Below are 11,997 nucleotides of genomic sequence, written 5' to 3'. Positions count from 1 at the left end.
CCTCCCCAGAGCCTGAACCTCAATATTACTGAAGCAGTGTAGGATGATCTTGATAGAGAATGGAACAAAAGGCAACCAAGCTCGAAAGAAAGACTTTTAATGTCTTTTAAGAAGTCTGGAGAACTATTCCTGGAGACTACTTAAAGAAACTACAAGAGAGCTGGTCTAAGAAAGTTCAAGCTATGGTGAAGAAAGAAGTTAGTCATACCAAATATTGACTTTCAAGATCGTTAGAATTGTACAAACTCTGTTTTTTCCTTATATACTCAAATTCCGTCTATGTTTGCTCTTAATTCAGTAAATTGCTGAACATATTTCCCATTTTCCTAGGAATTCTCAGAGAGCCAGAATCATACTGCCTGCACGTCACGTCAAACCGTAAGCTGTTTTCTCCTAAAAAAAAATTTTAAAAAAAGTACAACTAGCTCGACAAGAAGCTACGGTGGCCTCTTGTATCTGTAACTAACATATCACGCGTTCCTGGGTTTGTTAGAGCTTTATTCGTAGGAACTCTCGTTTTACACCGTAGCTGTGGCAGGAGGGTTTTTGCGGACGAACACAGAGTGAACTTTAACCCTGGTAAAATGGGCTATTGTTTTGATTTAGTAGGCTTCTTTTTCGTGTGAATAATTACTAGTTTGTCGACAGAGGGAAACATTTAATCGCTCCGGTATTATTGAGGATCTAGTTAAGCGTAAATGATGACCAGAAATCCGGGGTAGCTCTTTAACAGAGATGCTTTCTTCAAGATAAGCTAAAGTTAGCTTTTCGGCTAATGTAGCGTAGCGTAGCTTTGGTAACAACATCGCGAAGATGAGGAGCACCGTGTAGGACAGACGGAGCAGACGTCGGAAAGCGGCGATTTCCTGCTTGTCAATCATATTATCCCAGGGTTATCCTGTCTGTGTGTCTTTATTACCACAAAACAGAATTTCAGATCAAACCCATCGAAACATTTAAGTCGTTGTTTTAGCTTTGAAGAGGTGGGTGTGCTTCTTTTAAAATCCGCTAGCTGATGATGGTCATGCTTTGACTTTTTCAAATCCGGTTGTTTTCCTGTAATCTTTTACTTAAACAGTTCAGAAAATTGTTCTTCCGACCTCGCGTGTCTTCGTCTTTGCTGGTCAGTAACACGTGTCTGAACGTCTTTTTAGTGTTGGACCTTTGCATCACTCGCACATTCTTTCGATGGGGGAGGAAAAACCGGACACGCTGGACTTTGTGAAGGATTTTCAGGAGTATCTGAGCCAGCAGACTCAACATGTCAACATGATATCAGGCTCTGTCAGCGGCGTCAAGGAGGCGGATGAGCTGCCAGCAGGTAACACGAAGCTGTGTTTGTAACGCTCTATTAATTTTGTGTGCTTTGTGGTGAAGTTTGAATCAGGATGAGTCCATCTCAAATCCCCGTAGGCCTTCTGCTCGACCATCTCAGATATGCCTAAAAACCTTATGGTTCAAGGATTGGACATATACAATTATTGCTGTGAAATTTTAGCTTCATTTATTAAATAGTTTTGAAGATTTTTTTTTTATATGGCCGACTGACAAGAAAATCACAAAGATTAAAAAAATTAAATTAAATTTTTACTTCTAGTTTGAGCAAATATGACAGGTACTACAAAAGATTAAAAAAAAATACCAGTAGATGTTACTGTCCATGTAGAACAAAATCTTTGCATTTCCAGATGGTGCTGTATAACTGACAAGGTAATTTTGTTGAATTATTTTGATATAAATTTTTTTTTCAAGACCTACCGCACAAGGACAAGTCCTTCCATTCAGGTGAAGTTTAAATTGTATCAACTCAGCAAGTACCAGTGTAAAATCTGTAAAACAACTATGAGGGATTAGTAATTGATTTCACGTAAGTAGTGCAAAGCCAAGATGCTGTTGACACTGGAAGTCCAATACAAGACCCTAACCCCCTACCCCATCCCAAACCCTAAAACTGCCACAACTGCTGCAGGCAAGCAGGGGTCAGGAAGTTATTGTTATTTTGTATGTATGTATTTATTTATTTTTGGTCTATGTAAAAAATCATTTTAATTTTCCTATAAGCAGACTGCAGTCAGAATGGACTGGATCACCCCTCAGTGGACATGTCATTGGAGGACAACTCAGGGATCCTGGTAGATGGTTTCGAGAGGACCTATGATGGCAAGCTCAAGTGCCGCTACTGCAACTATGCTACCAGAGGCACAGCACGGCTCATTGAACACATTCGAATTCACACAGGTAAGATTAAAACGGCTAATCTCCAGGAGGTAACACTGATGAGATTTTGGTGCTCAGCTTGTTTTCTTTTGAACAGGAGAGAAACCTCACCGCTGCCACCTCTGCCCATTTGCTTCGGCCTACGAGCGTCACCTGGAGGCCCACATGAGATCGCACACTGGCGAGAAGCCTTACAAGTGTGAGCTGTGCTCATTCCGCTGCAGCGATCGTAGCAACTTGTCACACCATCGCCGGAGACGTCACAAACTCCTGCCAATGAAAGGCGCCCGCTCACTGTCCCATAAGAAGATGCTTAGTGTTTTACAGAAAAAAGCCAGTTCATTGGGCTATGGCCGCAGGCTCCTTATCAATTTCAGCCCCCCTTCTATGGTGGTGCACAAGGCTGACAATGTGAACGACTTCTCCCATGAGTTGCCCCACTTACGTCAGGAAACCTATGATAATCAAAGTCGAGCAGGCGAGGACGCTCTCTCCGCAAACCAAAATCACCATCACCATGATATGGTCGTGGATAACCCCCTGAACCAGTTGTCTACTCTGGCAGGCCAGTTGGCCAGTCTCCCCTCAGAGTCCCAGCCCCAGACTCAGCCTTCGATGTCTCCAGGAGCAGAGTCTATCATTGATGAGAAGCCATTCCTCATCCAGCAGCCACACCCTGCCACGGCTCCTGTTGCTGTGACAGCCAATATGGCCCATGCTTCTTCCTCATCCCCAATCCCCCCAGAACCCCGGGCTCCTCCCCATAGTAATTGCAGTCCTGGAGCGGGACCGTGCAGCGAGCACAGTGGGCGCACCAGCACCCCTAGTATCTCCAACAGCCAGCCCAGTACGCCAGTTCCCGGCCTGTCCGCCCCACTTCAGGACCCCCACATGCTGCATCACTGCCAGCACTGTGATATCTACTTCCCTGACAACATCCTCTACACCATTCACATGGGCTGCCATGGCTACGAGAACCCATTCCAGTGCAACATCTGCGGCCACAAGTGCAAGAGCAAGTACGACTTTGCCTGCCACTTTGCACGCGGGCAACACAAGTAATGGATGAATGAGGAAAACTTTAAAAGAACTTTTAATGGACCCCTATGTTTTATTATTTCTATAGTAATATTATTTATTTATCTTTCATTTGGCCTTTATGTAGCCTTGTCTTTGAAAGTTGTACTTAAACAGGAAAATAGCAACATTCAGATGAATTTTGTATAGTTAAAGGTGCCCATTCAAGTGTATTACAAAGGGATGGTCAGTGTTTTTAACAGGTTGAGAATTTATTTGTGACAGCAGTTGCAGTGACATTCACCTACTGTCATTGATCAGGAAAAAGCTTGACTATGTAGTGAAATGTAAGACACTTTATTCAAGGCTACTAAATTTACCATGTTGGTTTCAATCTTCTTTTTCCTTTGGTATAAAAAAGAAAAAGAACTTTGCTCAAAGTGGACCTTTCCCCCACAGGCAAACAGATCAGATTTTTTCTACAAGGTAAAACCAGTGACTGCTGAATGAATAACTTTCAGCTATTTGGCAGTTTCTTGTAGATGATCTTTTAATGTTGCATTTGGGAATGGAACAGGTGAAACGCTGCAAGAATGAGGCAACATAGGATTTTGAAATTGATACCCTGGGTGTATCCTGCAAAAAATCCCAGCTCCCATCCCAGTGACGTTGACCTTAAGGTCAAGGTCAGACGTCAAGTTTCAAAACTTGAAAGAGGCATCTTACAGGATGAGGGGTAACACTGACAGCGCCCAGTGTTCAGTGTTGTATTCACTGAAATCTCTGTAAAGAGTACTGCATAATTTTTGCTTGCTTGCCAAGAGAGTGAAAGAGGGAAGGTCTACTAGAATATCAAATTTGCATTAACAACATGTCCCTTTCCCAAAATTGGAAAGTTGCAAAAAAAGAAACTCCACACAAATAAATTCTCAATACTCCTGGAGCTTTAACCAAGTATTGCTCTAATATTACTAACTCAGGAGTGACACTGTTGGCCTTGAGGTATCTTTGTTAAGCTGCCTTGTAGAAATTATTTCAGTGCTTGGTGCATTTTTACAATTTCTTTGCAGTGCCTGATATAGTCACTTTCTTGAGTAGATAGAAAGGACTGTTACTTTGAAGATGAATAGATTTATTGTTACACTAGCCTCTTCTTATTGTAACCAACAGACCCAGAACCTTAGGAAAAAAAAACTTTGGCCATTGTAGTTTTCTATGGTAGCCATGATTTATTTTTTGATTTTTTTTGCCAAAATTCTGCTACATGAATGCTGCTAACTAACGTAAGAATCAGTGCCAGCTGTACTATAAAGATGGCATTGAGAGTAAAATCTGGCCAAACTGTGTATCACTGGTTTTTGGTCAGCCAGCTAAGTTGTCAACCTAGACCATATTTGAAGTTGTGTTGTTTTGAAGTTCCTCCAGAGAGTGCCGTTTCCTGAAATCCATCCTAGTAGCTCCACTTACTTTGTCAGAAGGGTTTTGTGGACCCTTTTAACTGCATCATGTCACTTTCTGACCTTTCGATATTGTATGAAGTCACTTTAATATCCAGTATCTCCATGTTTAGGACAGAATTACAAAGTCTTGTGTGTCATGTGAACACATTCAGAATGGCCACGTAGCACTGGGTTGCCACGTTTTAGCCTCTGTGTTTACACACGCTGAGATTTCCAATTCATCATATTGATCCCAGTGATTTTTCTGAATATTTACTGAGTATTGTATTCTGAATGGTTGGATAGATGTTCAGTGTCGAGCAAAACCGTGCCGCAGTTAAGACTGCTCCTTTAGCGAGATTGTCCTGTGTCTTGGGTACTGTTGTCTGTTGCTTAGCAACATGTGTGAAGAACATAGTTATCTGTTTTTAGGACCACCTTGTTACCTTACTTACCAGTAATGGGGGCATCCAGTAATGACTGCCTTATGTTCTCTCATTGTGTCGTAGGTTCGTAGGTAATCGTGAATGTTTAAGCCTTCTGGCGGTGACATCCCTCTGGGATGGTGAATCATTGTGAGATGGATTAATCTAACTAATTTATAAGTAAAGTGTTTTCTAACTGAGTTGTGGTATGTCTTCTTGTTTTTGTTTCGTTTTTTGTTTGTTTTGTTTTCAAGAACAAAAATCAACCACTGTCCTTTTATTACAGGACGATGACAGTTGACATAATGAACAAAAACACATATTGTCTTTTGATGATGCCTTTATTCATGTAATGCAAGAAAAGGAAAAAAAAGAAAGGGTGGATAATATTCAGTGTTAGAGTGAAGGCGTGAAGAAGAGGGAGAGAAGTGGAGAAGATTTAAGTTTCTTTCTGCTCATCATTCGCATCTTCCTTTTTCTCAGGGTCTAGAAATAAATAAAAAAAAGTAAGTAATAGTCAGATACTTTGTTCACTTTTTGTTCTTCTAGCACAAGAATTCAAAACAAAGTACAAAGTCGCACTTACCTAAAAGGTGAATGGGACCCACAACCAGAGTTTCACTCTCATGTTCAGACCCCACGTCTCTGGCCACTCGTTTGGTGCATCCGCGGCGGCAGCGGGAGTTGTAGTCGGAGGCTGGACATATTAGGACCTTGCACTGGAGGTACACGTCTTCTGTGGCCCGCAAGAACTGGAAGGCCTTAAATGTGAAACGAGCAAACGGGCTGGTGCCAGTAGTGTAGGCATAGTAGGTGTTATCTATTGGACAACTGAGAATGATAAAGAAAGAGATGTTACTGGAAAATACACGCATTACTGGTTTGTTTTTTGCTTACAAAAAGAGACCATTATTTAGATAAAGTGGTGGAACAATTAATTTATTATAAAATAATGTCCTTTTATGAGATCATTGTATCTTTTAAATTGTATCTGTGAAATCCTAATATTTAAAGTAACCATAGCTGGAGTATAAGCTACAGATATCTCAAAAGCATACTAAATTATAGTGCTTATTAAATATTGTACTTTTTTCAGTTATTTTCACTGGGAGTTTTAGTATTTACAACACAAATCCCTTTGTTCTTATTGTGGACAAAAACCAGTGTAGTTAGCGAATTAAACTGACCCGTGGAGGGCACTCATTATCTTACCCATTGCGAACCAAGTAGTAGGGTCTTGACTGGAAATCAAAGGCTGATGGTGATGCTATACAGGTGTCAATAAAGAGGACCAGACTGCTGTCACCTCTCCTCATATCGATTTCAATATACAAGTTCTGGTTTAGTGTTATCTCATATGGAAATTGAGTCACCTGAGCGTGAAAGAAAATTATCAGCATCATATAACTATAATGATAGGAGTTTTCTCTCTAGTCAAACCTTTACTGCCCAAACACACCTGATAGTAGAAGCTGCTGGATTGGTAGAAAACCATGCTGGTATTGTATCTGCCTGTGCCTGTTATGGTGGTGTTCTCTAGTTCACGGACCTCGTATAAAATCTGAGATACCGAGTCTTCCTCCATTCGGCAGTTGACGTTTAGCTTAAAGTTAGACTGGCGTGTGATCTCGCCGTAGTTGGAGTTGTAGGCACGAAGACTGTTTGTGTACACAATTTTGCCATTCTCAAACTGTTCAGGGAAGAAGATCAGTTGTTTTGAAAATTATAAAATACTGCTGTTAATGGGGTTTTTTTTTTGTTGTTTTTAGAAAGTTTTGGGGTTCCTACCTCTCTTGTGTTGCCACAAGTGTTGAGAGGAAAACTGAAGACCACATTGTAATAGGAAATCTGGGGTCTGCAGTGTGGGTCGTTCAGGTACAGGCTGTGACCATCATAACCCAAAGTGTTCAAGTAAGACTTCTCAATCACGATGTTCATGTTGTCTGAGGAGCAGTCCACTCGACCTGACAGCATGTTGTTAACAAGATTGGTACAGCAGCTTGAATTTTTTTCAGGGTTTGTCGGTCCTACATTTTGGTTCTTATTGAATTATTATTCAGCCACTTTTTACAGTATGAAAAATGGTACAGATATACATGATGTTTTAAAAAAGAAAAAAGATATAATCAAAGAAGCAGAGGCCAAAATAGCCCGACTTTTACTTCCTAATAAGCGTACCTGAGCTTGGTGTCAAAGAGCTCGTGAACTCGGCGTTGAAACCTCGACCAACCATAGAACCGTCAGTCCGGAAGACCACAGTCATATAGTTGGAAGTGGAGAAGAAAGTGCTCAGACTGTTGTTGCAGACTTTGCCCAAAAATGGTGAATAAACATATGGCCCATCATAGATTTCAATGTAGTCGCAGGAACAGCAGTTTTCCAGCCTGTGTTTTTTTTTAAACACAATAAAAGCCATAAATTAGAAATTAGCTTAAAAGTTGAAACATAGATCTAGATTTTAAAAAAAGAAGATCTGCATGTAACTTCTGTCTTCACATGATTGATCCATCTGTGCCTCACATAACAATGCTGCTCATTTTTCTATTTACTTACTGTAGGAATGTGAATTGCAGGAAGATTCTTTGGTCATATGCAGCTCTTAGTTGCCACATGCAGTAGGCATTGTCATGATAGTAGCTGGGATAGTTAGGGCTAGAGAAGGTGCCAGAGCCAAACAGATTGCCTCCACATGACCCTGTTGAATGTTAATAAAATAGCAAAAAGTGTCACTGCAATGACCAAAACTGCTCCAGACTAATTCTGCACATCGAGGACCCTACCTGTTGGCTCCCTAGTTGAGACTAAGCAGTAGGCTGTTTAAAGGGAGAAATGAAGGTTTTAGATACTTTCTTTTTAAGTAATATTGCAATAAATGTATGTTGAGATTGCTTGACCAGATACCCACAGTAGTAGTCGTAACAACAGTTTCCATAGTATTCACATGAGCTTGAGCAGGAACAGCTTCCCATGTAACTGCCACAGTTGTATCGACATGAGGGTTGAGCTGAGGGACACAGAAATCATTTCAGTAAGCTTTCTCGCCAGAGGCATTAACAGTTTCTGGTTTTACTCGAGGTCACTGAGGTTTTCGTACCTGTGGTAAAGTCAGGAGACTGGCAGTAATCTAGAAGAAGTGAAGAAAATAATTACAACATTAGATCAAGTTACTTACTGTCAGGAATTTACTTATTTTATGGGCATCATCGTAAGTTGATTTAAATAATACAGCAAATACAGTGAATTTTATAGCCATACACTATACTGTTGAGCAGGAACTGTGATCACCATTTGCAGTGACGTTCTCGTCTGAGCTTTACTTACAGTAGTAGTCATTGCAGCAATTTCCATAGTATTCACAAGAGCTTGAGCAGGAGCAGTTTCCGATGTTCCAGCCACAGTTGTATTGACATGAAGGCTGTTCTGTGGGGAGTAAAAGTGTGTTTGAATAATTGGTATGTTTAATTTTTTTTGTCATTCAGTCTGTTGAGAGATTGTCATACCTGTAACAGGCATGGTAGTGGGCGTGTCAGTAGTCCATTGGCAGTATGCTACATGACAGAGGAAAGAAAATATTTTGACTTTTTTCCAGTTTAACCTTTTCTTACTTATTTAATGTGCTTGTTTAACAAACCGCTTATTCACATTATGTTAATATGAGCACTAATGAATTTGATGGGGTGAACACTTACAGTAGTAGTCATAACAGCAATTTCCATAGTATTCACAAGAGCTTGTGCAGGAGCAGCTTCCCATGCTCCAGCCACAGTTGTATCGACATGAAGGCTGAGCTAGAAAACACATGGGGACATAAGACTACAGGCAAATCATTAAATATCAAACTATTGATTTTTTAAAAATGAAGTAAGGGTTTGCACCTGTAACGTCAGGCCACGTAGTGGTTGATGAGCAGTAATCTATTTGACAGAAAGAAGAAAAGGTTTTCTAAATAAAACATAGTATTTAAATAATTGGGGATTATTGTGGATGTGGGAATTAGATACATAATTCCCACACTCTCCAAAAAATATAACAAAAATTGTTGCTTTGCAGTCTGATGGGGGCAGCTTTAAAATTACAAACACTAATATTCCCTCCAGCCTGGAGTGCCATTTATTTATCTGGATTGTTCAGTTTTGGAGACGTCCACTGTGCAGATGTCTCCCTTCTCTTATACAGTATATAATGGAACTAAATGGTAATTGTGTTGTGGTGCGTAAAGCACTAAAATATTTTTGAAAACTTATAGAAACCTTGTTTTGAGCAGTTTCATGCAGGGACTTTCTTTTCCCCAACATGTCAAAAGGAGCCTGTTGAGGTGATTCTGATCTGGTTTGGATCACTCCTAGTTGCCTATCTTCAGAGGTGTTCTGGGGACGCTGAACTTGGAGGAGACCCCAGGGAATGTGTTGCAAAGATTAAATTTCTAATAAGGCCTGGATTCAGGATCCCCCAGGAGGAATTGGAAATTGAGGCTGGGGAGAAGGACGTCTGGAATATCTTGCATTAGCTTGTTGCCACTGCAACCCAAGTTCAGATGAGCAAAAACAAGTAAGCGGTTGGTTGTTGTTGTTGTTGTTGTTGGGTTTTTTTGTTTGTTTGTTTGTCTTCTACCAAATTGCAACTACCAAGTATATCATTCTGCAGAAGGAAAAGCAGATCTACCAGGATGCACACACAGACACAAGCAAGTATGGGTCAGTGGATAAAGCTGCTCATAACAAGGTTTGTGCATTATGACCCATTATGCAAGGGTCATAATTTCTGAAAAGAGACATTACGGCTGATCTTTTCCTTTTTTTTAAAACTATGTTTATTACTCATTTATTTGTCTTTCTTAGCATGACAAGGGAGTTTCATTATATTCAAAACATGAGAGACATATCTCCAAAACTGAGCAACCAAAACAATCTAGATGCATACAGTATATCCCACTGAAGGCCAAAGAAAATTGTCTCTTTAAACACAAAGTCACAATGTCATGTGTCATTTTCAGAAAACCATTACACTGGAATCTGACAGACTGTTTGCTCCTGCAAGAGATGGCTGCAGAGACGGTTAACAACGTTGATCTGTAAGACTTGCCACTTACCATAGTAGTCATAGCAACAGTCACCATTGTATTGACAAGAGCTTCTGCATGAACAGCTTCCCAGGTGCATGCCACAGTTGTAACGACATGATGGCTGATCTTGAAAACAGAGAGAGATACAGTATTTAAAAAAATCTATGAGATGGCTTTTACTGAGCTGCTGCTTTAAAAATGTTTCCCCATACAGACTTTTATACCTGTGACTGGATCTCCTGTGCTTGGGCAGTAAGCTGAAACAAAGGAGCAAACCATACAGATTAAAACTGAACAGTTTTCCAAACATCTTTGCCCCCTTGTTTTTGAATAAACGTGACTGTTTAATAGGCTGTGTAAGTGTGAGACTGTTGGAAGTGTGGCAGCACACCTGTAGTGCGAGGAAAAATTCTTTTCATTGGAAAGTGTGATCATAGTGAGCAGGGCCTCCTTCTGCTGAGCTTTGAAGGACAGAATACTTACAGTAGTAGTCATGACAACAGTTGCCGTAGTATTCACAAGAGCTAGTACAGGAACAGCTTCCCAGGTGTGCGCCACAGTTGTAAAGACATGAGTACAGATCTGGAAGACAACATTTACTTTATAGCTTTTAATCTCATTTTTTTTAAACAGTATCTTTACTTAATTCTTTTTATTTACCTGTTGTTGCATCTGTTTCTGGTATACCTGTTACTGATGTGGACGTGCAGTGATCTGTGGGAGGTAAATTTTAAGATCTAGTTTCTTTTATGTTTGTGTGTATCATAACAGGCATGTTGGGTCAGGAAAGAAGAAAAAGAAACATACTCTGATCATGCTGTTTTCAAATATTTGGGTACTATATTTTCTTATTCATGAATTATTTATCGTATTTAGTTTGTATACCTCGTTCCACAAAACAAAGTACAAGTTGCGCAAATTGTCATTAAATACAGGCCCTGAATAAATGCGTTTTGGCACTTTTCAGCATTGCTTACCTTCGTAGTCATAACAACAGTCCCCTCTGTATACACAGCTCGAAGAGCAAGAGCAATATCCAACCTGGTAACCACAGTTGTGAATGCAGGAACCTCCAGCTTCAAGGAGGATAGACAAAAAAGACAAAAAAATTCCCATTAATTAAAATCTCAAGATTATGATTTTTACTTCTTTTTTGCTTGTTTGTTTTCTTTCACTGACAATAAAATCCACAAATAAACTGTAGACATGGTACCTAACTTTATTTATAAAGGTATCATAACAGGTGTGACTTACACACAACTCTGTAAGAAGCATGAAATCCTGTGTCTCTTACACTGCCATCACTCCTGAAGCGCACAGTCAAATAATAACCGGTGGAATAGAAAGTGTTGTTTTTGGTGTTGTTACATGTCTTTCCCAGAAGCCGGCTTCCAGTACTGGAGCCATCATAGACGTAAACATAATCATATCCACACTCAGTGCTGTGATTAACACAAACCAAGAACACAACTTTGAATTAAAAGTCACCATAATACAACCAAAGTAAAGAGTGATCACACTCATCCTAGGTATGGAAAAATACTTGCTTACTTTATATCTGACAGCTCCAGCTGAATAATTTGATTGCCTGGTCTGATGTACCATATACAGTCAGAATTGTCTGGGTACAGGTTTGGATAGTTGGGGCTGTAAAAACTGCCACTGCTGCCATACAGGTAACCACCACATCCTGAAGTAACACAGAATCATTAAAAAAAATCAATTAAATGCATGTTAAAAAGCTAATCAATTAACAATAAGTTTTGTGGACAGTGAGTTTAACATTTTAGTTGTTTGAATGTATAAGATTGTAACTGCTACAGCATAAACAGATATC

The 11,997-nt window shown here is 40.0% G+C and overlaps 2 protein-coding genes across 3 annotated transcripts; one reads left to right on the top strand and one right to left on the bottom strand.

The window, feature by feature from the left end:
- Positions 1-448: 448 nt before the first annotated feature.
- ikzf5 (IKAROS family zinc finger 5) lies at positions 449-5,298 on the top strand. Of its 2 annotated transcripts, none has more exons than XM_005727416.2 (4): positions 449-983; positions 1,155-1,321; positions 2,065-2,238; positions 2,315-5,298. In XM_005727416.2, exons 2-4 carry the CDS (start codon positions 1,189-1,191, stop codon positions 3,277-3,279), a joined length of 1,272 nt encoding a protein of 423 aa, XP_005727473.1. In that variant the 5' UTR covers positions 449-983; positions 1,155-1,188; the 3' UTR covers positions 3,280-5,298. The 2 variants fall into 2 exon arrangements, with proteins under 2 accessions (XP_005727473.1, XP_005727472.1); XM_005727415.2 differs by having other exon boundaries at positions 2,062-2,238.
- Positions 5,299-5,420: 122 nt separating this feature from the next.
- LOC102195750 (deleted in malignant brain tumors 1 protein-like) lies at positions 5,421-10,781 on the bottom strand. The gene is made up of 17 exons (XM_005727414.1): positions 10,552-10,781; positions 10,385-10,417; positions 10,188-10,286; positions 8,974-9,012; positions 8,788-8,886; positions 8,599-8,646; positions 8,420-8,518; positions 8,193-8,222; positions 8,004-8,102; positions 7,879-7,911; positions 7,652-7,793; positions 7,277-7,482; positions 6,887-7,062; positions 6,558-6,788; positions 6,311-6,471; positions 5,685-5,929; positions 5,421-5,584 (listed from the first exon to the last, which is right to left on the bottom strand). The coding sequence occupies exons 1-17, from the start codon at positions 10,577-10,579 to the stop codon at positions 5,538-5,540; spliced, it is 1,815 nt and encodes a 604-aa protein (XP_005727471.1). The 5' UTR covers positions 10,580-10,781; the 3' UTR covers positions 5,421-5,537.
- Positions 10,782-11,997: the final 1,216 nt, after the last annotated feature.

This window comes from Pundamilia nyererei, unplaced genomic scaffold (assembly GCF_000239375.1).
Source record: "Pundamilia nyererei isolate P.nyererei 1_Seehausen unplaced genomic scaffold, PunNye1.0 scaffold00024, whole genome shotgun sequence".
NCBI lineage: Eukaryota > Metazoa > Chordata > Actinopteri > Cichliformes > Cichlidae > Pundamilia > Pundamilia nyererei.
Note: the sequence above shows the minus strand (reverse complement) of the source record. Positions and strands in the feature narration are given on the sequence as shown.